A 27,711-nucleotide genomic window follows, 5' to 3' on the forward strand; every position below is an offset into this window, starting at 1 on the left:
TGCGGCACTTGTTATATAATTAAATTGTTTTTATTTACATTATTTTCATTATTTTTATAATATAATTATAAACATAATCAACATAATTAGGATAACATGTGCCAGCTAGGCTTCAGGTTAACATTTCAATTAAAATTGGCTCTGGGTGCTTCTTGGCACAATGAGACTACTCCGACGTCACCTGGGATCGCTCATACTCTGTGGAACTGCAATCGCATTACATTTGATGTGGCGGGCTTACGTTTAATCCCTGTCGCAAAACGTTCACAGCGTGAACACACACAATGTGTGGCATGCATGCGCCGTGTTTGGCGATACACACGAGGGTTTTACCCGTCGGTAACACACATCGACGAACGATATCGTTATCATAATGAACATAAATAATTAACGCAGCGGCCGGTCGGCATAGACGCTGGTCCCGCTGATTGTAGGTCGAGCAAGCTCAGCCAATCGCAGCCGACGTGTGAGGTGGCGCCACGTGCTCGCAGTACGGTCACTCGGTGCTATTCGAGCGCGTAAGGCTGGAGCAGGGAGTTATGTGATGTGGTACTTCTTGCTGGCAGACAGAATTATTAATGAACTCCTCGCGAACACGGACACGCATCAAGGGAGGCATCATATCCGTGATCCCTCCTCTCTCGGCAACTCGTGATGTTGTTACAATGTTAGTAGTAGAGTGCCCCCACGTTGAACTGATGTTTGCGCGAGTGGCACGCTAGCTCCTGAAGGGTAACTGGGTAGATTTTATGATTAGAGGCTTCGTGCATTATCAGATATTTCTTTTTTTCGTGCGTTTAATGAAACCATTTGTGAGTGGTGTATTGCCCGGGTAAACACCGTACTTAACTTGCAAATGAGCATTTAAGCGATTGATTCCATTGATGCAATTTGTGACCCGCTCCAGCAAAACCAGGATTAAGTAGGAAATTCTACAAATTGAGTTATGTGCATATCTGAATAGATCATTTAATTACCTTTAAAATGATATATAATATTTGGCTATATCTAAAGAATTGACTGATCTACAGCAATTTGAAGATCGGAAACTGACTTATTCCAGAATATGCAGCTTTTGAGATAAAGCGTTCTGGGTAAGGGGCCCAGTCGGGGATAAGCGGTCAGGGGCCGGTCTGAAGGGCAAAGAAAAAAAAAGAAAAAAAAATTTTTAATTAAAAATGTCCATAATAATCTAGAGATATCTGAACCTATATATCCGAATTAAATATGCACTTAGGAACTTATTTTTGTAAAAATCTCATTTTTTCCCAGGTAGGCCATTTTCAGCATTGACATGTGTGCGTGCTCATTACTCAAAACAATGACTTGCGACTTAGTCCGTATTATGCTGGAGCGGGTCACATTTGATTCACATGGACGATCGGAAGTAACATGTCTGCACAAAGCAGCTGGATACATAATAATCGAAACGTGTCAAATGCAATAGATTCGCACGTTTGCAGTTTCCGTTCACTGCCACTTGTGTCATGGTAATTAATATAAATCTGTCCAACAAAGTCTGAAGCGGAAAAGGACTGCACACAACAGTGGAATTTGTTCACAGTGCATTTATTTACTGTCATCAGCTTCTTCACAGATCCTTTTTTTCAATGCCTAAATTGTCAAATTCAAACATTACTGAGTGTTTCATCTCCGGACAATGTAAAAAGCTGCTGAGGTAACACGTCTGCTTCAATGTCTGGCTATGCTGTATTAGGACTGCAGTGTAATGTCAGAATCCTGTAGCAGGGAACCTAAAGGCCAGCGCCCCTATATATAGCATGCTTACAAGTCATTCGCGTGCAGGTTTAATTAGCTCAGTCTAGCCACCTATATGGTCAGCACCCTAATTCAAAACTTGCGCACACGGCTACTTGCTCGCATAGCCACACGAGTTTACATTGGCAGACGTCTGACATGGATGCTCACTCTGTGGGACTTGTGTGGGAAAACGAACGTGTATTTTACTCATGACCCTCGAATCACTCTGTGTGTAATAATTAATGCACTGTACTTATGCTGATAATTGATGATAGCATTGTGCATTGTGCATTGTGCGTGCTCCCTTGTGAATGGATGAATATTTGAATTGTGTGTGGCACAGCTGAACGACATATTTGCATATAACGTGCGCAATATAAATCAATAAATATTATTATTATTATTATTATATGTTACTGGTTAAGTAATGCATAAATGCATTTCAGCTGCTTATTACTACAGTTGAAATTTGCAACGTGTAACTTATTGGCTAGTTGAGTTTCTCCCCGCCCCTGAGAACATGCGCAGACTTCCACACAGTATCTGTTTAGTGACTGCTTGGGATTTCCATGAAACTAATTGTGCGATCTCATGTTTGTTTCAGCAGTGATGAGATACGTGACAACGTGGTGAGAGTAGACGTGCCCTCGACTCTAAGTGCAGGCGAAACTTCAACTGAAATGGTCACGCAGCAGCAGTCTATGAGTGTAAGAGCAGCATGGCGTCCCACGGATATCTCACAGCATGCAGCTGGTGTCGTCGCGGCTCGGGGCCTGACCGATGCATCCCAAAATGCAGCTGGTGCGGTCGAGGTTTGGCGCCCATCTGAAGCATCCCAGCATGCAGCGGCTGGTGTCATGGTGGCTTGGGAGCCAACTGATATATCCCAGCATGCAACTGGCGCTGTCGAGGTTTGGCGACCTTCTGATCCTTCCCAGCATGCAGTTGCTGGTGTGGTGGCGCGGGGTGCCAATGGTACTTACCAGTCTACAGCTGCTGCTGTGGTGGCTAGAGGGCCAGCTGATGCTTACCAGTCTACAGCTGCTGCTGTGGTGGCTAGAGGGCCAGCTGATGCTTACCAGTCCACAGCTGCTGCTGTGGTGGCTAGAGGGCCAGCTGATGCTTACCAGTCTACAGCTGCTGCTGTGGTGGCTAGAGGGCCAGCTGATGCTTACCAGTCTACAGCTGCTGCTGTGGTGGCTAGAGGGCCAGCTGATGCTTACCAGTATACAGCTGCTGCTGTGGTGGCAGAAGAGGCACCTGCTACTTACCAGGCTAAAGATGCTGTGGTGGAGACCAGAGGGCCATCTGATGCATACCAGCATGCTGTTGGTGTTGCTGTAGAGGTTTGGCGTCCCTCGGAAGTATCTCAGCATGCAATGGGTGCTGGGGTAGCACTGGGTCCCAGCGATGTTTCGCAGCATGAAGTTGGTGCTGTCGAGGTGTGGAGCCCACGGTCTTTCACTGCAGATGTCACGCACAGCACTTTAGAAAGCAGTCACGCAGGTACGTGGTAGATGGTGTAGGTTCGCTGGGTTTCGCCAGCTTTTTAATGAAAGGAAACTTACGGAAACAAACTTTGAATACGTGGCTCATTAATTATTTCACGTCCTGCTGTTGTCTGATTGCGGTCCGTTTGCTGATTGAGGACTTGAAACATGGATCAACATTTTTTTAACATCATGATGAGCTTCATACCTCAGGCTCAGCCCAGTTATTTTGCTGTAGCCGATCACATGTTATCATGAGCCCATATACACAGACATCTTGATGCTATGTAGTGGTGGGAAGACTTAGCAACGACGGCTGTTGGCGAACGAGTAGTGTTGTTACGTTAGAAAAAATATATTTGCTACAATTATTTTTGGAGACCCATTGTTGTCTTCATTGTTCTCTTTTAGTTTTGCCTAAAATAATGTTGTCTTCACTAATGTCATGATACTTAGATTTAGAGAAAATATTACTAGATTAACTACTTATGGAAAGCTAGGCTACAGTTGGTTAGTGGAAGGTTCTTTGTGTGCAAATACCAATTGTAATGACTAACTCAAAGCAAAGATAACATTTTAGACAATTTTTTTACAAGCTGGTATCAAGAGTAGCAAAACATGTTAAATTACAAAATATACATATACTAAATTGAAAATCAATATTCAAATGATAGTTTCACATTTGTCTATCGATATGTATTTCGAATCTATTGTGTCTGGGGAGAATTTTTGATTAGCTACTGATATAATGTTTAGATTCGGATCCGGCAAAACCACCTGAGTTTCCGCCCGATGTGCTGGGGTCCCGTGGCGCAGTGACTGTACACGTAGACTCTTACCAACGAAAGAGCAGTGAGTGGGGCAGCCATGACGAGGGATCGGCCTTTGCCACAGGTGAATACATGCCCGCATACATGTGCCTTACTCCTTATTCTGGTATGCTGACTTTGCCGCACGAGTGCATTCGATATTGCATTTGTGATCGTAGTGACCATAATAGTGACCCTAGTGGCAGTCAGACAATAATAGGTCTTTCAGCCGAGTGAGCGAATCGGATACATCGGTGCGTGTTTCTGTTCGCAATGCAATACATGTTTCTTCGTTCATTAGGGCGAGCAATGATGACTAGCGATTATGCCACCACTGAGTACGTTACCGCGACAACGAGGCAGCGAGGAGAGGAGGCTGCATCGGCCAGCCACACGGTCGATGCAAATACTCGACAGCAGGCTACGGTTGCCACGGCGATTCCGACGACGGTACAGATTGCTGCTGACCGGTCGCTCGTGGCGTCTGCACCAAACGTCGACCAGCTGACCTCGGAATACGACAACGAAGCAAGGAGGTGGGAAAACGTGAGGCAGAGACGGCATCGAGGCATGAGCGCCGGCGGCTCGAGGATCGTCGAGACGGGAAACGACCCTCCCACGCGTCAACAGCAGTCGACGAGCCTCGATGATGCTAGGGGGCGCCACCACGTGCTGAAGGACTCGGACGCCGCCGTCCGCTCGTCTGAGCTGCTCCCGCTCGACCTGCACGCCCCCGCGCAGCATGGGCCCCTCGCGCTCGCAACGCCCCAGCAGCTGCCCCTCGACAGGATCCAGAGCGTCGACGCCGCTCACCTGGGTGCGGCCTACGGTCAGTGGGTGGAGTCGATCGCCATGCTCATGTCGGCGTGGCCCGAGCATGGCCCACGGCTGCCGGGCGTCGATGCGGCGGCATTCCACGAGGCATACGCAAAGTGGCAGGAGTCGGCGGCGGAGCGCGGCGGTGGCGTCTCCACCGGGCTTCGCGCTTCCTTCCCCGACGGTTCGACGCGATTGGTGAACGCGGCGCGCGAGCTCTCGGAGGTGAAGAGCGGCGGCGAGGGGAGGTCGGCGAAAGGCAGTCAGGTCGGGAGATCGCTGCTTGAAGCAGAGGCTGCAACGCCGCCGCCTCCGCCGCGGCACGAGGGAAAAGGAACACAGACCGAGCAGCTTGATCCTACCGCCGCGCGCTACCCTGAAGCAACAGGAGTGCATGTCGACGGGCGCAAGGGTAGTGGCGGAGAGCGTGCCGGAGCTAGGGTACCTGCGTACGAAGCAACACCGGAGCAAAGAGTCATACTTGAAGATGCAGCGGCCAAGGAGCCTCGACGAGAGAGCAGGGGCGTTGCTAGGGAAACGGAGGGACGCACGTCTGTCCCATCAGAGGTGGACAAGGGGCGACTCGCGGACCTTCTACGTCAGCTGCTGGCACCGAGCGGCACGTTGGCCCGAGCAGACGACGGTGTGAACGAGCTGCGCACGTATCTACACAGCCTGCTGCCGCATGACAGTACGCGAGCTGATACACAGCAGACGATACCAGCTGAGTCAGACCTGCCGTCCCACACAGCCGAACGACGGCCACAGGGACAGCAGGATGCAGGTAGCAGAGAGCTACAGGACATGAATGGGAGACATCCACCAGTACAGATGGACATGAATGGGAGACATCCACCAGTACAGATGGACATCAGTAGCAGAGAGCAGGCGAAGGCTGGTCCCTCACGCAGCGGTGGGCCGCCCCGAGTCGTCGACCGGGCCGTGTCGCCCGTGACGACGCTCCTGAGCGGCTCCGCGGCCCGCCCCACCCGCGGCATGGACGGCGACGACCACGGTGACGTCGACGCCATGACGGGCGGCGAGCTACGAAGCCTGCGCGCGCGGCTCCTCGAGACGGCCGCCATGTTCTACGACGAGGTGACGGCGGACGCGCCCCTCGACCTATCCGGCGACGCGGAGGAAGCCGGACTATCCTCGCTGCGTGCGCAGACAGGGGGCGCACCGCTGCGGCCCGATGCGCAAAGTTCCGCCCCTCAGAGGGGTCAGCACCTCGACGAATCTATTCGGAATGACCCGGCCCTGCAAAGGGGTCAGCGCCTCAACGAATCCAGTATGACTGACCGGGCCCCGAGAAGGGGTCAGCACCTCAACGAATCCAGTTTGAATGACTCGGCCCCGAGAAGGGGTCAGCACCTCAACGAATCTAGTCTGATCGAGTCTGTCTACGACGAGTCGCCGCTGACGGATGAGTCATTGTCGCGCGATCTCTCCGACATCCGCCAGGCCGTCGAGTGGAGCCGCCATGTGAGGGGCGGCTGGTACGAGGTTCCGACCGCGAGCGACCTCAAGCGGTGGCTCCACCTGCTGGCGCGCGTCGAGCGTCTGCGGGCGCTGCGGGTGGGGGAGGACGCGACGAGCGAGGCTGGCAGCAGCAGCAGCGACGCGTCGAGGGTCGCGCAGGCAGCAAGGGTCGCGCAGGCAGCGAGGGTCGTGCAGGCAGAACGCGACAATGCCGTTATGAAGCGGCCGCGAACACGCGCCGCCCAGCCTGCCTACGACGCGTCGCCGGAGCCGAGCAGCGACGGTGGCGCCCCTGTTGCAGGGGACGGGTCACCGGGCGAGCGTGCGGCTGTGCGTGAGTACCGGCGTGAGCTGCGGCTGCTGCGTCACATCCTGGAGGCACGGCGGCCGGGCGGCGGCAGCGAGGTCGACAGCAGTGAACTCGGCTCCGACGTATCACACGGGTCGTCGCTGCTGCGCGACCTCAAAGAGGTCAAGCAGAACCGCGAGCGCCGGCGCCACCTACCTGCCGCGGACGACGGCCGAGACGGTAGGAGCGTCGGGAGCCGGGGCGGTGGGTTGGAGGAGGGAGAGCGGCCGCCGCTGGCCGACGTCATGGCCCTCATCACCGAGTGGAAGAACGTTCCTAGCAAGTCGGCGCCGCAGCGGAAGAAACCGGCGCCCTCTGGTGGGGTCAACGAGAACGTCCGTGAACGCTCGACCGACGCAAAGCGGCCGCCGAAGACAACTGAGCGTTCGGACGTGGATAAGGAACCGCTGGCGTGGTTTGTGCCGATGACTAGTGACAGAGTACCGGAGAAGGTGGCGCCACCTAGGAGAGCGGAACCACGGCGGTCAACCTCTAAGACGTCGGCGTCGGATATCATCAGTCTGTTTGGATTGCCTGAGCGAAACCGAACACTGCAGGTAAGTCTACGTATGCCATCGTCATCTGCACCACACACCACTGGCGCAGCAGGTTGAAATTTGCCTACATCTGAAGTAGCTAGTATGTATTTGTATAATTATGAGTATATAATAATAATAATAATAATAATAATAAAAGTATATAATTTTATAATAGTATATATAATTATAGTAGTAGTAGTATAATAGTGTAAAGTATAGTTAGGTACACTCGGAACAAAGTGCGTTACTTCTGGCACTTTACTGTTAACTGCTCATCGTGTATTATTATCAATAATCATGTTTGATGTGTACAAGCTATTCGAATCTATGATGAGACAGCAAAGTCATGTCTTCTTGAGGCATTGGAATTTTTGGTCATTTGCAATTATCAGACTCTGGGAAATTCCCCATTGATACCTTCCGTTTCCTTTTCTGCACTTTTTGGGGAAGATGTCAAGAAATGTCACAGGAAAATGGCGTGAACGTTGCATGCACACTTGTCACAGTGTTGATGATTGTGTCTTAACAACGCCTACCACACATTGACGATGAGAAAGGCATTTGAACATTTAATATTGTTTCTGCGGTCTCGATATAACTTACTCTTTCAATAGCAACTTTAGAATTTCTTCAAGGTCAAGTTTACGTAAGAGAATATTAGTATTGTGGTGGACAAGTTAAAGAACATTATTTTTAATGCTGGCGCATCGTTTGAGGCGCATGGCAACAGAAGGAATTGGCTTTAGATAGACTTTCAATTAATTATTCAATACGTATACAGGGGTAGAAATTAACTTTTGAACACTGGAGTCCAACGGACCCCCTACCCTCAAAAAGAGGGAGTCCGCAGCAAAATGAGGGAGTGCAGTCTGAGGTTCAAAATAAAATATATTAACAATAACGCATATGCTTATTTTTAAAATTCATGCGGTTGCACGTCTGCCAAATTTTCTTTGGACATTAGCTGAAAAAATAGGGTAATTCCGCGAGGCCATGCTCCGGAACGAACTAGTTGGTATGGCAGAATTTTCAGGGAGTCACACGGACTCCTGCATATGTCAAATCAGGGAGTCCGACAGTAAATCAGGGAGTAAATTTGACTCCGTTAATTTCGCACCCTGCGCATAGAGTGATACCTGAGAAAATTACCCCAACCTCGTTAGTATTATTCAGATTCACTTAACGATTAAGGTTGCTTGCTTACATTAGAAAGTTCTCCTGTTAATCAGCATACTCAATTTACTCATGACTATAAACATTTAACGTTTTCATTGATATTTTTTTACAACGAACTTTGGAATTAATAATGCTTTTTGAGAAGTGCATCCCAAATGGCCAAGAGACGAATCAAAATCTGTTTGATTTTTTTTCAAGTCGGATGCGTTTGCACGAAATTTTGTAAACGTTTTACAAAAATCACCCAGTGATGTGTGCAACAAGTTGGCTCACAGCGAACAATGGCTAATCGTAATGCAGTTCTTCTAGAAGTTGTACATATGCATTCCCAGCTCTGGAAATTTTTACTTCACTCTGAATCATTAACGTTGCATCTCTCCTCCAGGAGGCGCTGGTGCTTGCCAAACCCAGGTTCGTGTTCAGCTCGCGGAAACGACAGAACCTAATCCTGATGAATGCCGTAGTGAGGAAGCGAATGATCCAGCAGCGCCGCCTGGCGGCAGCAGCAGACGCCGCGGCAGCCGACAGCAACCAGCAGGATGTCCTTGAGCCGAGGAAACGATCAGGTACATGGTGCTAGCAGCTTACCTGCGTCTTTGTTACGACTAAAGAACCAAACGAGCTAGATGTACTGTTGGCTTGAACTCTATGGGCCGGAAAAGCTTCCAAAAAGTGTATCTATGTGATGATTGCTCAATTAGTATTAAAACCTCACATAGAGATAATTGATGCAAGTTCTAACACATGAATTGTCTTTGTCGAAAAGTTATACAATGTAATTAGAAGGTAGTCATACTTTAGTTAGATATATACTTGTAGGTGTGTTGAACATGTTCGTACAATACACGCGGATGTTTGGCTACGAACTCTAAACTGTGTAACGTTTATTTTTGTTTGGACATCATATCGCGTGGTTGGTGCATCGTAAAAACGTAATTTATCGCAATTCACATTTTCCGGGGTAAGCACGGCAAACCTGCACCATCCGCCGTCAGGTGGCCACAGAGATGCGCATTTATTTACCACAGGAATTGCGCTCTGTTCATGTTGTTCGCGGAACCTTAGGTGCCACCGTGCTGTTCTTCGCAGATGATCCGTTCCGCATCAGCCGTGTGATCTCGGAGAAGGAGATGAAGTTGCGGACGCAGCGCGTCTACCGGCAGCTGCCCGAGGTTGTCTCCAAGAAGGCGAGCCTGAAGCGCAAGGAGGAGTACGTCACGAACCGCATACGTGCCGCCACGTTCAAGAGCGTGAGTGTACCTCTTCCCACGTTTGGTCGTCGCGCGCGACCTGGTCGCTCCCCGCGCACTGTCAGGTCGTTGGTGGCGCCACCTGTGTGATGTTCGTTGTACAGTCCTGCACTGCCAGGCCGTTGGTGGCGCCACCTGTGTGATGTTCGTTGTACAGTCCTGCACTGTCGGGCCGTTGGTGGCGCCACCTGTGTGATGTTCGTTGTACAGTCCTGCACTGCCAGGCCGTTGGTGGCGCCACCTGTGTTGCATGTATGTCGTAAGTTCACACATGATTCCGAACAGTTCTGTCTCAATGAGACAAATATTACAAACTCTAGCAGACAGCTTTGTTTGGTGACTTTGCACTCATGCGTTTGTTTTGCTCTTTGCAGAATATGAAGGGCCGTGTCGTGAAGGGCTACGTAAACTGGTCGCTCAACAGTCTGTGTGATGCATGAGAACTGCTCAGTCTGCAATATTTTATTTTTAATTAATAATTATAATTAATTATATTACGTTATACGTCTATTGTATCTAGTATCTATTATAGACTAATTCTTGTGTTATATAGGTGTCACTGGGCATTGTGTCATAAGCACTTTTTGTGCATATAATGACGATTTGCCAGTTGGTTTTACTTGTCAAGCTTACTTTGGGTAAGTTGGCTTTTGCAGAATTGATAACATTTGTTAAGATTTATTAACGATGACAAGTTACGTTGTAATACTAACCAACAACTAGCATTCCCTCACTTATTGTATTAGTTAAACAAATTATATCTTATTAGACTCAAACTAGTATTAGCAGAATAAATCGATGATTAATATGTTATTTTGATGCCTGTTCCCATCCCGTCAAGTAGAAACGCATTCACGGTGTTTTACCACAGATTTCATTTGCAATGTGCAGTGGCAGCAGTGATGGCAACTGCACATTCTTTCCTGGCATAGTCGCCTTCCAGTTCCATGCCATGTTGCCTTAGCAAACAGTATCATAATTGGCAGAACTCGTTTTCCTAACTTGATGTATCAACTTGATGTAGTTTTGCCAGTTGTAACGTGAGAAAAAGTTGGTACATGCCTGCGTTAATCAGGTGATATAACATTCCATCACGTACTCTTATTTACAACTAAATATGTGTGAGACTGTAGATGTCTTTGCAATAAAGTCTGGTAGGGCTGAGATGCCTGCGATTGTACATATTCAGCTAATAAGATATGTATATATCTATTTTACTCATTTGTACTTTTATACTGCAGGAAGAGGTTGATAACTGGAATCACATTCCATTTGTTATATTGTATTATGAATAATTCATGTGAGAATTCCTGTTCGCTGCAATGCTCAAGCACCCCATATCAAACTCATAGGCTATGCCACTAGTGCGCTATGTCTATATTTCTGTGTAAATATATATTACAAGATGTGAACACGTATTTTTGGGCATATAACTATAATACCATTACTCTTTGTACCGCATTGACAGAATTGAAAAATAAATGTCTTGACTTAGCACATACAAAACAACTTTTTTTATTTTCCTGTAACAGTTGCAATAAGCTTAACTACTAACACAGTTCAAGAACTTGTATTTATTGAATTTAAATAACGTCAATTTCCTACTATATATTATACCAAATTATATATTACCCAATTGCATTACATGCTATATACCCTGGGTACACTCTAAAATAATATCACGCCTCTATTTTACAGCAAGTAAACGGACGCAAACGCGGTACCTAGAGCCTACTGGAAAGCATTTAGTTGTAACACCTCAATTCAAACATCTTATGATAACACAGAAACTACGTATGACGTGGAAGAGATTTAAAAATGTTGTTCAGTAATACCTGGGCAGCAATAGAACTGCTTCAACTATCACAGCAAGGTAAACAACTGTCCTCACAACATATACCCATACTGAAGAAATAAAATCTATACGCACAGATAGCAAGGTCGTGAAGAGAGCAAGGTGTCATGATTCCCTTTCATATTTCTTTATAACATTCAAGCTAGTTGGTTTAATGAGTAGCACCATACCCAGCACCAATACAGCATTCTGAGCCTGATATATCCGGTGTATGTATGTGTAATGTATGTAACGTATGTATGTATAAGTATCCAAATAGTCACGTACACAATCGTTCGTGGTGCCATCTACAGGCCCTTGTTGTAGTAAGCTGTGGTCGGTGGATTGTCCCACTTTGCCACTTTCTCCTGAAGGGCCGGTTCTAGACTCGAGACGTTTATTGAGCTGTGATAGAATGGAGAAGATTCACACATTCAGTGACTGTCTATGTTTGCTCGCAAAACAAACCTATAAATTCAGTATCACACTTGCTTTCTGAATAATTTTACATGTTTTACACAAAATTTACCTGTTCTGTGGAAATATCGCACAGCAAAGTGGCGTGGCAAATACAAGGCTGCAAAAAAAGAAGCATTACGCATCATTATATTTAGGTGTTCAACGGTAAAACACTACTGTGTCAACTGCACCACCGTAGAAATGCAGAATGAGAATTCCACCGTCACTACTGGATGCAGTGCATAAATGGTCCTGTAATAATGAGGTTAATTTTTACAGGAATTTTAACAAATGGTCATGTCCTTTATAAAACTGATTAAATTTGAAACAGCAGTGAGAAAATCCACTACGCACTTACCACGCTCCGACGAGCATTACTTGCACAGGTGCCACGGCCCATGGAAAGCGTCTAAACAGCTTGCCACCTTCCATCTTGTTAATGACTATGGCAGGGATCACTACAAATAGCAATTGAAACTTATCAGGATGTAACAGACGAGATTGTGACTGTTTCACAACAGTCTAGTGCATAACAACACAGAATATGAAACGCTCACGCTACCACACTTCACCATTACTCTAGACAATTTAAAATTTGATATAAAGCCAAAATTCCATTAGATATATCTCAAAACTGCATGAACTATCTAATATTAAATATTCAATGTGTAATTGACATCATTCCATGATTTGCCACAACAATTACAACACAATCAAAAGTACAACGTCTTTCTCCTCATCGCCTCAGGACAAACGCACTAGGTGTCGCAACCTGCTGCATATGCAGGGTTAATACTCTCGTACACGTGTGGGTGACTCACCCATGCCGGGACTGGCCATCATGATTCTCGACAGCAGCACCATGGGAATCGCACGCTCAGCGGCTTTCACGGAGTCTCCTATCCGATTGCCATTCTCGTCAAACACTGGTATGCCATCCGTCAGCTCGCTAGTTACAAGCATCAACCATCGCTAGTACACTACTTCTAAGACAGAACACTGCACACTTTTAAGCAAAGATGATGAATTGCGTCAGTGGCGTAGACAGGATTTTTTAACAGGGAGGGGGGGGGGCAAAAACAGCAAACTGCGCAAAATAGTAGATGACTTAATATTTTAATGGTTCCTCCGCTTCCCTCTCCACATCTTATGCTCCCCCGCCTCTCAGCTCTGCAATCTTTGTTTTGCAAGCCATGTAAAAAGGCGACATTTGTGTTTGTTGTTCTCTGCTCCCTAGATATGTAACTGTTCATAGGGGGATCCCTGATTACGAGGAGGGGGGTGAAACACAGGCGGGGAGTATTAAGGTACTCCCTAGAAAATTTTGAAATGTAGATCGCAGGAGATGGTATTTGAGGCACTTTTGATTACATGTACAGCCTTCATTCTGACTACGAGTCTACGACAATTCTCTTTTTAGTAGAACATTTCTTAATTTTTTCATGTTTTTTCTTTTCGGATGAACAGGGGGCCATGGCCCCCTTTGCCCCCCCCCCCTAACTACGCTACTGAATTGCGTACTTGAGATATTAACTTTCCAATTACGTTCATGACGTTGTGATCGAACCTCAGTGCATGTGCTGCTGCATGCGACATCTCTAAATAACTTAATTGTATTCGTTCATTCCATGCAAATTCCCTGGCCATGCCACACTTCTATATTTCACCTACCTAAACCTCATGAGAGGTATATTGATGCAATTGGCTGCGGCAACAGCAGCAAATGGGACAAACCTCCCGACGAGTGCTGGTGCATTCTGAAAGATAGAAACGAGTGTGATACAGATGAGCACTTGCTGCCATAAAGGGTAGTCACGTGAATGTGTGCCACGGCAATGCCACGGCAATGCCACATTACAAACGCATATATATATATACAGTGTGTGCCTTTATGAAGACAAGTTTAATGACACTATTTACTCGCCACTTAATGCTTCCCCATAACTGATTTTCGCGTGAAAACAGGTTCGTCTAATTAGGCACGATCACCGCTAACTGCTGACGCGTTCAGAAATTTGGAGTGGCATCGAAGCAAAGTTTTCGTAGACTGTGTTACCTTTACGGCACTGTTGAGAAAGAGACCAGTCAAGGTTGCACCTGTTGTTGCACCCACATAAGCCATAGCTAGAGTTCTGCAAGCATGCAAACATTGAAACAAAAAAGTGCAAATGTAGACATTGATGATATTGCAATGATAGATCAAAGCCAATAGATCATAGCAATTGCTCATTAACTGTGTAGTCGGTTTGGCACAGATGGCCAGTTGTTCATATGATTTAATTCTATTTGTTGTTATTAATTACTGCAGATTACATACCACAAGCAAGATCATATTAGAATGTGTTTGTTTTTTAATTCTATTACAAGTTGCTAAAGTGCATTATATCTGACTGGTGATGATCTAGCAAAAGTTATATTTCTAAATGTAAACCTATGACCATAACATCTCACCAGTTGTGGCAAAAATGAAGCTGATCACACTATATGCTGCCTGGTGTCTCATCTCACATATTATATTGTAGAGAAGTCTCATATACACCCTTTTCTAGAGTATGCATGTGTGTACAGAATGATTATTTCTGGCATTGGCCTTACTTGTTTGGTATTGGTGTATCTCCACTCCTGTTTGTGTAGTTGACCAGTGCATTGAATGACTGGTTAATCCACTGCCAGAAAATTACTGCTGGAGTTGTCCTGTTAATGTACAGTTTATGTGAAACATTTAGGAATGATCTCATTTGCATAATTACTTTGAAACTGAAAAGTGCAAGGCATCCCACTGTGGAACTAGGTCTACCGACCTTTTGACCTACACTTATTAATTTAGCTTACCCAACTTATACTTAATACTAGTGTTGCAGTTTTACATGATTCTTCTCAAACACATAGGCAAAATATGTAGCAGGTCAAGGTCAGAACAAATCCATACAGTCGGAGACAGTAACTACTGATGAGCATATGTTTAACACAACATATATGTAATCACTTACTTGTAGAATGTCATCATCAGGCCTGTGATTGACATATTCATAGGGACCTGTGCAGACATGCGGCCAATGAGCATCATCTTTTCCCCAGTATCAGGATGAAAAGCAGAGTCGTATGCATACTTGGCTTGCCATAGCTGTTCTGGAGTTGTTCCTGGAGGCTCCTCACCCTTCCTAGCACAGGAATTTTATCAGTCAAAAACAGATTAAAGACAGGGGCAATAAATTATATACAATTATACACATGTATGCGAAATTACAGGTCATTGGAGATTAATGGTGTCACACAGGCCTCAAATTAATATTTTTTCGGGGGCTCTTTTTCCCAACCCCTCATTAAAAAGACCCCCCGTAAATTTATTTTAGAGTTACTAGTTTGTATCATGCCCCTCAATAACTGTAGTAAACGTGCCTTTACTCTCTAAAACTGAATGTAAATTTATGTGTAGTATTTTGACATGTATTGGTGTTATTTTTGTTTGTTTTTTTGAGCTAATTTGGAGTACTCTGTGGATTGCAAAGGTGTTTGTGAATTGTGAGTCGTGACTCCTGATCGAGTGACTACAGCCCAATTAGTATTGGGCTGTAGTATATGTACGCATGTGAAGCACTGTCTATTACGAATAGCGCAAATAGTGGAGTGTCTTATGTTCCGAGGAGGATCGATGTTTACCACTGTGACAGTGCATACTGCAGCTGCATGCATATGCATGGGTTTGGGAAGGGGTTCCTGATTAAGGGGGTTAAATTTCACCTCTTAGATGCAATTTCCTGCACTCTGAGGCAGCACTATTAAACATTCTTCATCACAAAGCTATCACTTTTGAGTTGAGTATTTTAATCTTTGGGGACACCAAAGACTAAAATACTTACTTAAAAAAAGAGAAACATGAATTTCAAATTGCTGAGGGTTGAACTGCTCAGTCTCTGTCACTGTATTTGTGCAAGTACAATGCTAAGGCAAAGTAATGTGGTTAATAAGTTAATCTATCTGCCAACTGAATAGCTAACACATACAGAATTTTGCTGTCGTCCTCTGATCCCAGCGGTGCCAACCCCCCTATAATGAACGCGACTTTTAAACAATCCTGCACCCCTCCCCCCCGTACATCAATCAATATGCCACCCGCGACATTGGCGAGCGGGCGAGTGCCAAGCTCGTTCGCTGAACACACGCCGTGTTTGCAGTTGATCGTGACTTTTCTCCCTTCTTGTGAAGGACAGCAAGTCGGCAATTCATTTTTCGATTTGAAAGTTGTAAAAGGAAAACTAAACTCACAGCCGTCACTGTCACAGCATGATGTTACAATCACGCGAAAATATAACGGGGGCGATTTTTGATCTTCTTAACAAAAATTGCACTCGTTATTTTTTTTCGGGGGCGAGTTTTTAAGTTTCCCGGGCGATTCGCCCTTCGCCCCCGTGTATTTTGAGGCCTGGTGTCACAAACAACAAACACTATTCATAAAATCTTTCAGTAAGAGGCAGCTAATGAAACAGCTGATTATAAATGGAAACAATATATTACTGCCTTGCACCATTAAGCCTAAACTTAATGGGTGGGCGGGGGTCAATGGCATGTTGTGCATCTGCAGGATGGACCCAATCATGACCTCGAGAGACTCTTGAATATTTTGATGACTCTAGATGTAAAGATGTTAGGGGTAGTTGGTTCCATAGCCAAGCACCATGGTCATGAAGGAGGGATGTCTTGCTATAGATATTGTCCTGAATACCTGTACTGTAGTAGTACTACTACTACTAGTACTCAGTGTTGTAGGTCTCGAGGCCGGTCTTGGCCTCGAGACCGTTTTCCTTGGTCTCGGTCTCGGTCTTGGCCTCGGAGTGCAATGACTCGGACTCGGACTCGGACTCGAGCCCTCCGGACTCGAGGACTCGGGCCGAGGCCGACTCGAGGCCACTACATACATAGTACACAACTGTACATATTGTAACACGCAGTTTACAAGAATTTAAAACTAAAACTCCTAGGTTTTCTAGATACACGGCCTAATCTTGTAACGTTTTCAATGGCTCGATTAAGATTCTTGTCCCTTTGGTTTGAATCTGCTGTCACTTCGTCCCTTTGCGCTTTTTCTACCACTTCTTTCTCTTCTTCTACCACTTTGAAGGTACTAGCACAGACTAACGAATACCGTTAGATTGGAGACAAATGGATCCGTTACTTTGACACGTTTCGTATGACTCGATCGTGTCTCTGTGTTTTCGGCCGACGTACTATACACTTTCGAATGTCTACGATGCACTGTTGCGATTTTTTCCCTTTTTTCCCCGATTTTTTTCCTTTTTCTGATTTTCCCCCCTTTTTTTATCAAAACTGGACTCGGACTCGGACTCGGGTGGTGTGGACTCGGACTTCGACACAGACTTGGGTGGCGTGGACTCGGACTCGGACTCGGGGGTGCAGACTCGGACTCGGACTCGGACTCGGGGGGTGCGGACTCGACTACAACACTGCTAGTAGTAGTAGTAGTACTACTAGTACTAGTATAGTAGTAATATCCTGAGTGCCGACCCCCAATGCCCCATCGCGGCCCACCGGCACTAGGGCACCGGGGAGACGACACACGTCGAAACACTACTAAGAATAATTAATATTCACAATTACTGAATTAGAATAACCTTACTTATATTTATAGATGAGATTCTTTGCCTCGTCCAGCTGTTGATTAGTGCACAACACGTTCAGTGGATTTGTCAGCATAATAAAATGCTTTGCTCTGCCAGAGAATGTTGTCTGGTCCCAGCTGGGCTTATCTAGATTTATTCTGTTTACGACGTGCACGACATCCATTTTGATCACAGCCGTGCAGCTGATGAAAACGATATCCAATATACTACAGATCTACGCTTACACTAGTAATACTATTAGTTATAGTAATATTAATAAGTAATCTCTTCGTGTTTGAGACACACACGACTTTGGTACTTGACTCATTGCGAGATCGACTACTAGGTCACGTGTTCACGGGGCAAAGCCGCAAAGGTTCTACAATAATGTGAAATTGCCTACGATTGGCTGTATTACATCCTACAAAGAGGATAACAGCCAATCGTTATCTGTGTAAGATAGGCCTACATCCCATGTTTGTTTATATCATGGAAGCGAGGGGAAGAGAAGGTTTGCATGAACGCAGAACAAACCATGGTCTAAATGATCATGGTAGAGGGTTAGCTCAAGAAAGTACGTCGATTACGGTAGATGGTTGTTAGGTAGATTTAAGATTAATTTGACTCTCGCGTCACCTCCCTGGTCACGATCCTTGTAACCTCGTAGTCGTAGTCCAACTATATAGTCGTAACTTCGTAACGACGTCATTGGATAGTTAGTCTGTAAACAGTAAACTGTAAAGCGTAAAGTCCAAGGAACTATATGGAAGACAGATGGAGACATCATATTAGTGAGGCACGAAGGGTCGTTGTCGTAACAGGTACTACAGATATGTACCCGAGGTAGTTTTAGGTTGTTTAGTATTATGTTTATATTTTTATATAATTAGGAGGTAGTTTTAGGTTGTTTAGTATTATGTTTATATTTTTATATGAGGTATGTTTAGGGTTAGGGTTAGTGCTAGGGTTAGGGTACACTTCTGTAGTACAAGTCTGGTACACTTTGTGTATACATATATGTACCTCTGGTACATATCTGTAGTACCTGTTACGACAACGACCCCTTGAGCATTAGTGAGCATGAGCACATGTGGTGATGCCGATAGCCCTATATACTATAGTTGCCACAGCCAGGTGCGTTCTAGCTCTAGTACTGTCTATAGCTTGCGTACAGTTGCCGCAGGCATGCAATTCGCAAGCTAATCCCCTTATACCATAGTCCAGCTTAGTCGGAGATTCCTCTGACCAATGCCCACACCGACGATTTTGGTGGGTTTCGTGTGGGTTGGTGTGGGTGGTGGGGCTAATTCCTACACCAAATCCACAAAAATCGTCGGTGTGGGCATTGGTTAGAGGAATCTCGGACTATAAGTCCAGCTGAGTGAGAGGGTCTATGTCCCCCAGGGTACTGTCGGAACGTACCCTGGGTACGGTCCAGTATACCGGAACGTACCCTGGTACTATATATCTAATATGCCGGACCGTACCTCGCCTACTCCACTAACGAGTCTAGGGAGTCGCCTACGCCTACTCCATAACCCTAACCCTAACCCTAACCCTAACTTGATCTAACCCTAACCCTAATCCTAACGCTAACCCTAACCATATCAAATAGTTACCAGGGTACGTTCCGGCAGTACCCTGGGGGACATATAGACCCTATGAGCCATAGTCCATAGTGTTCTAGTTTGGTTAGGAGGATGTTATGTTGTACAGTAAAATACTATATAAAATTGAACTTTTATATATAGAACTTTATACTTATACTACTTACTACTACTAGAGCTAGGTGTGTTCCTACTCTTGTTGGGTACCCAACCATAGTCTAGATACAACAATGTAGCGTTACATTGTTGTATCTAGAATATGGTTGCCCCTCCCATAGGCCAATATAGATATAGTAGTCTGACTGTAACTGCTGAACTTGCTGATGTCTACAACCAAGCCACAACATTCGTATCAGCTTGCTATGGCAAGAAAAATGCTGTGACATGTCCACAGCGTTGCATTCAGCCGTTGGGCGTTGCTAAAGAATGGCAAGGGCGTCACCTCGTCTCTCAAACTATGTTCACTGCCACCTACGACTGAAGCATTCTAAAAAATGTAAAACGTGCACACTACCAAGCCATTCTTTGGCGATCACTTCAGGAAAAACAATCACCCTCTGTTGGACCCAGAGGAATTGTATGGATGAAGGGAAAGGTCACAAAGACACTCACACCTGTCACGCTTCCAGGAATGCCTTTTGTGCCCAGAAATATATCCTTCGCTTGATGAAATGTGGTTGTTCTGGTGATCGTCATGCTCAGAAAGTGTTCATGCAAAGATGTTGTTCACTTACCATGCACAATGTTTTGTGCTTGCTACAGCATTGGTTGTTCTAGAGAGGGCTGATGGTTAGAGTTGGAACTGAAAGACTTCTTACCAAAATGGGACTTACCATATTCTTTATTTCGCCTGAGACAATAGTAGACGAGTGCCAACATTTGACATAGAGTATGCCTAGTTTATGAAAATATCAAGTATTAATGAGAATTCATTTTTAAAAAAACGAAATATAATAGAGCTACCTATGGCTGGTTATTTAAAATGATGCAGTCAGTTCATCGAAACAACTGACTGCAGTTAACTGTGTACTTGTATGACCTTTGACCCTGTAAGTTTGGCAAAATATGTCAAAATCTAGGATTAAGCCTCTTGACTTTCCCCATTGCAATATGTGGTGGAGCAATGGTTGCTCTATAGATCGACAGATCTGATACTGTAAGCGTTATCAACTTTTGGGTAATAAAACAGCTATTTTTAGCACACTCACTTGTCTTTCTTTTGTAATAGGTTGTTCAACATTCAACATATTTAAACATGGGCGGTTTAAAATGATAGCAGGGCATCTCCTTGAACAATTTAGGGGTAAAAAGCACCATTATAGCCTGTTCTGCCAAGGCAGGAGTGCTAAAAGCAATATTAAGATTTCGAGGAAGTCAAACATTTGTGACCTTTTGACCTCTAGTGACCTCATTATTCAACTATCATTAAAAGAGCTTCTTAAAACCAACATTTTGAGTGGTCACAATGATCCATTAGCTTTAAAAAACAAGCAGATCTTAGTAAGACTTTTTTGTTTCCCACCCCTAATTTTTCGCCAATTTTTGAGTTGACGCTCTCAACACAAAAGGGTTAATATAGAAAATTGCTCAAGGGTGACGGGTGGTCATCCACCTAGAAAGTGAAGACCAACACCTAGTCTACAAGAATCAGCAAAGAAAAAAACTTTAACTCTCAGTGCAGGGTATGACCCCATGGCTCCCGGACTATATAGTATTACCTGGTAAATGGCACTATGGTTGGGTTTATAAATTATATGGTGCGGACCATTTCAAATTAAATCATTCATATTGCTTGTTCTGCTAACTATGGAGCTATTTAAGTGATAGTATTTAGTATTGACTATTGTTTGTGATGAATTTGGTCTTGTAGTAAGTAGGCCTAATCTAATAGTTGACTATTATGAATTCTAGGTGATGGTAGAGATGATGCACATGGTAAGAAGCAGGGAAGTACACGTGTCAATGCCTACAGTTGGGAGAATTTTCTCTGGATCATAGTAGCAGCCTGTACCTTCCACTTTTCAGGATTTCTTTCAACTGTGATGTATGACACACGCGTGAATAGGTAAATGGCAGCGCTGTACAGTCCTTCTCATAAAGAAACTAGGGGTGCAGTATATATAGGGATGTAATGTGCCATTGGCACTGGTTAGACCTCTCTAGCTATAGGTTACTTTTATTTCATACCCATAACCTTGTCAGGGCCGTAGGCTGAGCAAATTCCTAGGGGGGCAGTCACCCAGTGGCGGATTCAGGGTTTCAAGAAGGGGGTGCGAAACATGGGGGGGGTCTGGGGGTCCTCCCACAGAAAATTTTGAAAATGTAGATCACAGGAGATGGTATTTGAGGCACTTTTGAGTACATGTACAGCCTTCATTCTGACTACAATTCTCTTTTAGTAGATTTTTTTTTTTTGCTCCACAATCTAGTGGGCAGCTGCGCCCCTTGCCCCCCGCAGGCTATGGCCATGCTCGTTTTACAATATCTATTTCAATCCATTAATTGTCTCGTACATTGAATAACACAAATAACAGTGATGTGTATACATCACTTTGTATTGTCTGTAATTATCACTTGATGTAGGTGTAATGGTGGTATTGCGTCTTCGGTACAATCAGCAATCAGAGATGATCCAAAGCATCAAGTATGACGTATAAAATATAAAAAGGTTTTATTCTACATGAATTATACACACATGCGTATAATATTATACGGTACTAGATACAGAGCGCAGCCTGTATAGTAAACTCCAAACTCTGACTGCCCAACACACATCACGCGTCGCGTTGCACTCTCGCTCCCTCTCTCTCTCCTCTCCTCTCTCTCTCTCTCTCTCTCTCTCTCTCTCTCTCTCTCTCTCTCTCTCTCTCTCTCTCTCTCTCTCTCTCTCTCTCTCTCTCTCTCTCTCTCTCTCTCTCGCCCTTTTAAGAGAGATGCACCTTCTTTCATCGGTGTCGATCGGTGTCGCAGTTCTACCTTCAGCCACAGCTTTCGGCGTATGAGTTGATGGTGAGAACCAGAACTATAGACCTCGCTGTGCTGGTTTTATTGCTTATTCTAATGACTATTTTACGGCTCTCGACCTCACTAGAAATCGCAACGTTGCATGTACGTCGCGTCGTATGGAAGGACACAGATCTCTCGCTTCCTCGAAATTTGTTTCTATGTTGCGATATTAAACTTTCGCTCACATCATTTGCATCCCTACATAGGGGTTTCAGTGTCCTCCCTAGTTTTCCAGAGTGAAAGCGATGGCAAGGGGATAGGAGGGGGAGGGAGCAATGCAGCTATCGAGCACCATATAGTCATTTAATTTTATAAAAGATTTGTGTCTCTAATCAGCATGTCAGCTTAGAAGATCTAGACGAACGTTTTAATGTGTTATTGGTGACACTGGTGCTTGTGCTGCCGGTTGTGGTGATGATATGACATTCATTAGACTGATTAATTTTACATGGTTCAACCTGAATGCTATCGGTTTATTCTATTGCTATTTCAATATTCTACATAACGATGTTTTGAGCGCAGAACCCAATTTGTTACCACACAGCAAATGTAATGACCATGTTAATCTAAAATAGCAGTAAAAATATGAACTAACTTGTTCTGAATTGGTTACAAATTTGTCTATTCAATTGTTCTTTTATATATGATAGTATCAGGAGATCATAGTTAGTAGTGTATAGTTGTTTAAACTAGCATCATCTTGTTGAATTATAACTCTTTACCGGTGGCTGGTGCTGGTGAGCAAATGGGCTCACGGTTGTCAGCGTGGTGCTGTTTTGAAGTGCCAATCAGATTATTTATTTTAATTGAAAATAATAAATGATAGTTATAATAGGCAACAATAAAGGCACGGTTTTGATTTTGTCCTGATGTGGATTGCTGTGGATGGTACTCTTGCTCGAATATTTGAGTGTTGACTCTTAATATTTTATCCGTTTCTAAATGTGTTATATACTTCTTACTCCAGGGCTTGGTTCAACTGTGGTGCCGTACTGATCTGCATAAACGTGATCATAGCAGCTTACCTTATTGGCTTTTTATCCTGGTTCAAAAAGATATCATCAGATGAGTGGGAGAAGACAGTCCCCTATGCTGTACCTATTGCAACATTGTCATTTGTGACAGGTGCCTTTTGGTAAGTCAGTGTTGAAGAATAAGAGTCGCTTACTTGTCTTTTTTGGCGGGGGGTTGTGATGAACAAGGCAGATATGGTTAACTAAGGGCTACCATCAAACATTGGTCTATTATTGTTCTTCTGGCGTGTGTTATCCACATGTATAGTACTAATTAGGGTTACAGTAAAACTTTCAGAATATAAGGAAGGAAACCTCATTGTTGGTGTTATCCAAGCACTTTTACTAAACAATCATCTACGTGCAGTAAATAGGCCTACGGTTAACCTGTATAGGGCACACAAATAGAAAACACTGAACATGAATGGAACGGTCCCGAGAGATATAGCCTAAAAATGATAACTGTGGGGTTCCCTTACATTTTGAAATTGTGGGCGACAACAGAGACCACAAGATACACTACCCTAGTAAGACTTATAAAATATCTGATGCTACAGTAATTGTGTGTATTTTGGAAATAATTCGTATCAATTAGAAGTTAACGCGGTGTTCTTTCTATTACAGCTGCATGGCAGGGCTCTGGCCAGTGTGGGGCATTCTGACACCTATCATTCTTTTTGTAGAGACCATGGGTGCTGTTGTTTTAATTGCTATGGTTCCGTGATTTTCTTACCTCAAAGCATTGAGACATGAATATGAACGAACTAGGGGGTAACCTGGTTGATACCGCTGCATGCATGTTCGTAATAGTTCTATCAGTGCATGTGAGAGCACTGCTGCACCGTGCACGCTATGCATGCACACCCCTAGCCGTCCACGTAACCATGTTTTTCAATAAGTTAGTGTTCTTGGTTATGTACAACTCGCGGTCAATAATTACCACATTGAGATGTAAATTTTCATTTTATTTTTAGGCAATTCAAAATGATGTGTACATTTAGCTGGAATGTGTTAGTGTAATATATATTTTTATAAATCGTAGCATCTAAACTTTCATTCATCAAAGAACATTTTACAAATGGTACAAATACCATAAACTAATGTAATAAATTCTTCTGTGATGCTACGTGCTACGTGCGTGCAACCCTTGCTATGCAACATTTCTATCCCTAACAATACAAAAATTAAAACGATTTTTCAAGTTGAATATTAAAGCATCTACATTGAAACATCTACAGTTCTATTTTATTTTATGTAGATAGGTGTTCACATCCAACTATAATTTTCAATGAGTTCACAAGACAGCATAAACAAAGACAAAATAACCTTTCTCCTGTTTTACAGACCCAATATGCTGATTGTATTTCCATTTTGAGATCATTTTTCACTTCGTACGAAATGTTTGGCGTATACATAATCAGTTGTGAAACTATTACCTCTGAAAATTGCTTAAACCAATGTGATCATCCTTCCACTTGCCAAAAGGTTATTCTGCAGATAATACAGAAACAGCACTTCCTTGTGGGGATCAAAACGTGGCAAAAAGGTTTTAATAGGTAGCCAAATGAGGAAAGTGTTTCATGAACCTTTAAAAATGAATTAAATGAATGAAACTAATGAGTGTAACAAGTGAATAAAAAAATGATACTGCGGCATTCAAACAACAAAAACGTGCTCTTTTTACCCTTTGACCTTTAATTATTGAACTCCAACGTCCAGGTCAGAACGTTATTTTTAACAAAAAATGCATTGTATGTACTTGCTCTGTTCTGCATCTGCAGGTCTGATCCTGAAAAATCTCTTTGGGTGACTGGGTCTGAAAGGTCATTTCTTAAAGAATGTTTGAAAGGCATGCGAGGAAGTGTGAATCTAAAACTGTTTTAAATTCATTAAACTTTTTTTGTGAAATGACCACATATCCCAATTCATCCAGAATGACCTATCTAAACTATGGTTACTGATAGTGATACATAGAGCTAGTTTAGGATAAAGAATCAAATAAAATACAAAACAAGTAAATTGCTACAAAAATATATTTAAAATTAAATAAATAGTATATGCAATATACGATAAAACAGTAAACTAACATTTATGTAACATTAACATCAATATAAGAGCTAGCACACTTCTAGATAAATTACCCAATATATATTATAATATAAATGACTATTTATAATATATATATAAATCCGGAGTGAATAAAAACAAACATTGGTTTTTATTTACTCCTGATATTATCAAGTGCCTATCGACACCAAGACAGTCAAGCAATAACTCCACGATACTGTTTGACTTGTTAGAAGTGAAGTCATGACTGCACAACATACATAAACATATTATATAAAAACGAATTTGTAATCTGTCAGGTAATACGCTTCTGTAAGATGGAAGCACACATGCATTTCTTCGATCACACAATTTTGTCAGGGGTGCGTTACAACTTGCTTGGCCACTGCTATTGCAGGTTGTTGTAGTAAGGGTAACAGGGTGTGTACTTTAGGTCGCCCATCGTGTACGCGTCATCATTGGAGTCTCGTGCGTCCACATTACTGTCCATGCACTCCATGTACGACGGTGGCACTACAATCAACAACGTGGGGTATAAACCCAAGAGCACAATACATAAACAGTTTATGTGTCCTTGATAAGACAAAATGACATTACCCAACACCTATTCTCTGTTGAGTTACATGATTATATCTAGCTCTTGATATACATTATTAACATAGCTTACAGATAAAAGGGGAAGAATATAGACAAACAGAAAGGTGAAACAATTCATTCCACCTGGAGCACAGTACCACCTCAATGATACACCATCACTGCTTTTTTTGTTGTTGTTAGTAGGTACTAGAGTTATTTTCCACAGGGCCATTCATAATTACCCCGCTCGGCCTATCCCAGGATGCATAATTTTCATACGGCATTGAGTAATGATTTTACAATATAATTTTTCTGAAAAATCTCTCTGTAGGTCATGCTGGGGATGGCACCTGCCAATAATCACCATGATCACTAAACCTTGTCTAGCGAGACAGACAAGTTTGGTTTCGGTGCCTAGATATGACACGTATGACGCACAATGTAGGGCTACACTCAATGTTGCCTGTGGGAGCAATTACACGTTTGAATGTGTTTGTGTGCGTGCGTGCGTGCGTGTGTGTGTCTGTGTGTGCGTGTGAACGTGTGTCCATGTGAGGAGATAAAGACAGAGACAGAGAGAGAGAGTGTGTGTTTGCGTGCGTGTGTTCGACCAATCAGAACGTAACAATATAACAAATAGTGACTATAAATTCCTGTTTGTTTCAAGTGGAAAACCACTCATCTGCACATTGGGAAAATATATATTAATGCCTCCAATACTTGGTCTTTGCATGAACTAAGGGACTTACATAAGTCTGGATAGATGTCATATGCTGGCGGTACGACCGGTGCCGATGGGATTAAACAAGTGCCACGCCACTGAACAACGCCCCCTGCTGGGCATGATTCAGATGGTCCTTTCCCTGGACAGCGCATAGTCGCACCTGATCTATGGTTTTCTTGGGACTGAAGAGCATTGGAGAACGGAATCTGATCTTGGGCCTGCCATCCTTGGAACACACTCCGCAGTGGTATAGAACCGATAATGATTGGAAGCCTCACATCCAGATCCAATGCAGGTCCTGCTGGGCTGACCTCAACCTGACCACAGTGAAAATAAATTGTTCTTTCGTTGAAGTATGTTCTGTGCATGCTGTCTCACACAGATGATAGGATGGGTTTACTCTTCCCAATTCAAATGACTTAGAGACTCATCTCAGTAACAGTGAATAATAGCCAACTAGCCATGGAATACAGCAGTAAAATATATCAGCAATCCGAAATGTTGGGAGCTCTACCAGAACAATATACATGATCATAAAGCATAGGTAGACTGTTTGAGAAATAATTTATTGACGGAAGGCTAAACGTAAGCATTGAAGGTCGTAAATTTAAGCATTTTAGAATCATGCTTATCAGCCAAGAACCGAGTAACATGTAGCAAACTACAAACAGACAGCTTGAAACTTACATCAACAAAGTAATCGATGTCAATAATGTTGCAGCCAACGAGCTTGGATGGTGGTAAAGGCGGCACTCTCAATGGTTCATTGGTCCATGTCTCACCCTCTCGACGTTTTATCTCACCTTTGGAGATGAAGCCAATGACCTTAGAGACAGATCTCGTTTTGCTCCTTGCAGAAAATGTGGTAATCTGTAATTAAATGAAAGTGTCAATGACACTGTAGCTCACCTTGGATGTGATAGAAGAGGGAGGGCGGATATATAAAGCAAGAGTATATATGGGAGAACTCCCATTATATAGCATATCTCCCATTATATAGCATATCTCCCATTATATACTCTTGATAATGATATATGCATAAGTTTTGATGCGAAAATAAATGTTTCAGATCTGAAAGTCTGAAATCTTGACGAGAGATGGCGCTACGCCTAAATGATCGCCATTTTGGTTTTCG

General features: G+C 43.8%; 4 protein-coding genes across 8 annotated transcripts in view; 2 read left to right on the plus strand and 2 right to left on the minus strand.

Annotated features, from left to right (window-relative positions):
• LOC106807622 overlaps positions 1 to 10,852 on the plus strand; it is a 13,512-nt gene extending 2,660 nt beyond the window's left edge. The window contains exons 2-7 of the mRNA XM_014810016.1: positions 2,366 to 3,267; positions 4,008 to 4,145; positions 4,362 to 7,264; positions 8,808 to 8,988; positions 9,488 to 9,672; positions 10,047 to 10,852. Of these exons, the coding sequence (XP_014665502.1) occupies positions 2,442 to 3,267; positions 4,008 to 4,145; positions 4,362 to 7,264; positions 8,808 to 8,988; positions 9,488 to 9,672; positions 10,047 to 10,112 (4,299 nt within the window). The 5' untranslated portion in view covers positions 2,366 to 2,441 and the 3' untranslated portion in view covers positions 10,113 to 10,852. The remainder of the gene's footprint in view (positions 1 to 2,365; positions 3,268 to 4,007; positions 4,146 to 4,361; positions 7,265 to 8,807; positions 8,989 to 9,487; positions 9,673 to 10,046) is intronic.
• Positions 10,853 to 11,154: 302 nt separating this feature from the next.
• Positions 11,155 to 17,914, minus strand: LOC106807629 (sideroflexin-1-like). The gene is made up of 9 exons (XM_014810039.1): positions 17,601 to 17,914; positions 14,956 to 15,126; positions 14,561 to 14,659; positions 14,022 to 14,097; positions 13,637 to 13,722; positions 12,787 to 12,914; positions 12,324 to 12,423; positions 12,036 to 12,083; positions 11,155 to 11,911 (listed from the first exon to the last, which is right to left on the minus strand). Exons 1-9 carry the CDS (start codon positions 17,765 to 17,767, stop codon positions 11,815 to 11,817), a joined length of 972 nt encoding a protein of 323 aa, XP_014665525.1. The 5' UTR covers positions 17,768 to 17,914; the 3' UTR covers positions 11,155 to 11,814.
• A 150-nt stretch (positions 17,915 to 18,064) lies between these two features.
• Positions 18,065 to 24,438, plus strand: LOC106807630 (transmembrane protein 128-like). Its single transcript, XM_014810040.1, has 4 exons — positions 18,065 to 18,157; positions 21,102 to 21,255; positions 23,164 to 23,331; positions 23,834 to 24,438. The coding sequence occupies exons 1-4, from the start codon at positions 18,073 to 18,075 to the stop codon at positions 23,931 to 23,933; spliced, it is 507 nt and encodes a 168-aa protein (XP_014665526.1). The 5' UTR covers positions 18,065 to 18,072; the 3' UTR covers positions 23,934 to 24,438.
• A 97-nt stretch (positions 24,439 to 24,535) lies between these two features.
• The window catches only part of LOC106807628 (arrestin domain-containing protein 3-like), a 12,349-nt gene continuing 9,173 nt past the window's right edge, over positions 24,536 to 27,711 (minus strand). For 4 of the 5 annotated variants that reach the window (XM_014810036.1, XM_014810035.1, XM_014810034.1 and 1 more), the window contains exons 7-9: positions 27,264 to 27,446; positions 26,602 to 26,893; positions 24,536 to 25,789 (exon numbers count right to left, since the gene is read on the minus strand). In XM_014810036.1, the coding sequence (XP_014665522.1) occupies positions 25,665 to 25,789; positions 26,602 to 26,893; positions 27,264 to 27,446 (600 nt within the window). In that variant the 3' untranslated portion in view covers positions 24,536 to 25,664. The remainder of the gene's footprint in view (positions 25,790 to 26,601; positions 26,894 to 27,263; positions 27,447 to 27,711) is intronic. The other variant, XM_014810038.1, reaches the window with a different exon arrangement.

Source organism: Priapulus caudatus, unplaced genomic scaffold, assembly GCF_000485595.1.
Source record: "Priapulus caudatus unplaced genomic scaffold, Priapulus_caudatus-5.0.1 Scaffold226, whole genome shotgun sequence".
In the NCBI taxonomy this organism is placed as follows: domain Eukaryota; kingdom Metazoa; phylum Priapulida; class Priapulimorpha; order Priapulimorphida; family Priapulidae; genus Priapulus; species Priapulus caudatus.

Coding starts and splice junctions, on each gene's coding strand:
- LOC106807629 (XM_014810039.1), bottom strand. CDS start 17,767: ATGGATGTCGTGCACGTCGTAAACAGAATAAATCTAGATAAGCCCAGC. Junction 14,098..14,560: donor GATACACCAATACCAAACAA/GTAAGGCCAATG, acceptor GCATGCTTGCAG/AACTCTAGCTATGGCTTATG. Junction 13,723..14,021: donor TTCTCAACAGTGCCGTAAAG/GTAACACAGTCT, acceptor TCTATCTTTCAG/AATGCACCAGCACTCGTCGG.
- LOC106807630 (XM_014810040.1), top strand. CDS start 18,073: ATGGAAGCGAGGGGAAGAGAAGGTTTGCATGAACGCAGAACAAACCAT. Junction 18,158..21,101: donor TAGAGGGTTAGCTCAAGAAA/GTACGTCGATTA, acceptor TATGAATTCTAG/GTGATGGTAGAGATGATGCA. Junction 23,332..23,833: donor TTTGTGACAGGTGCCTTTTG/GTAAGTCAGTGT, acceptor TTTCTATTACAG/CTGCATGGCAGGGCTCTGGC.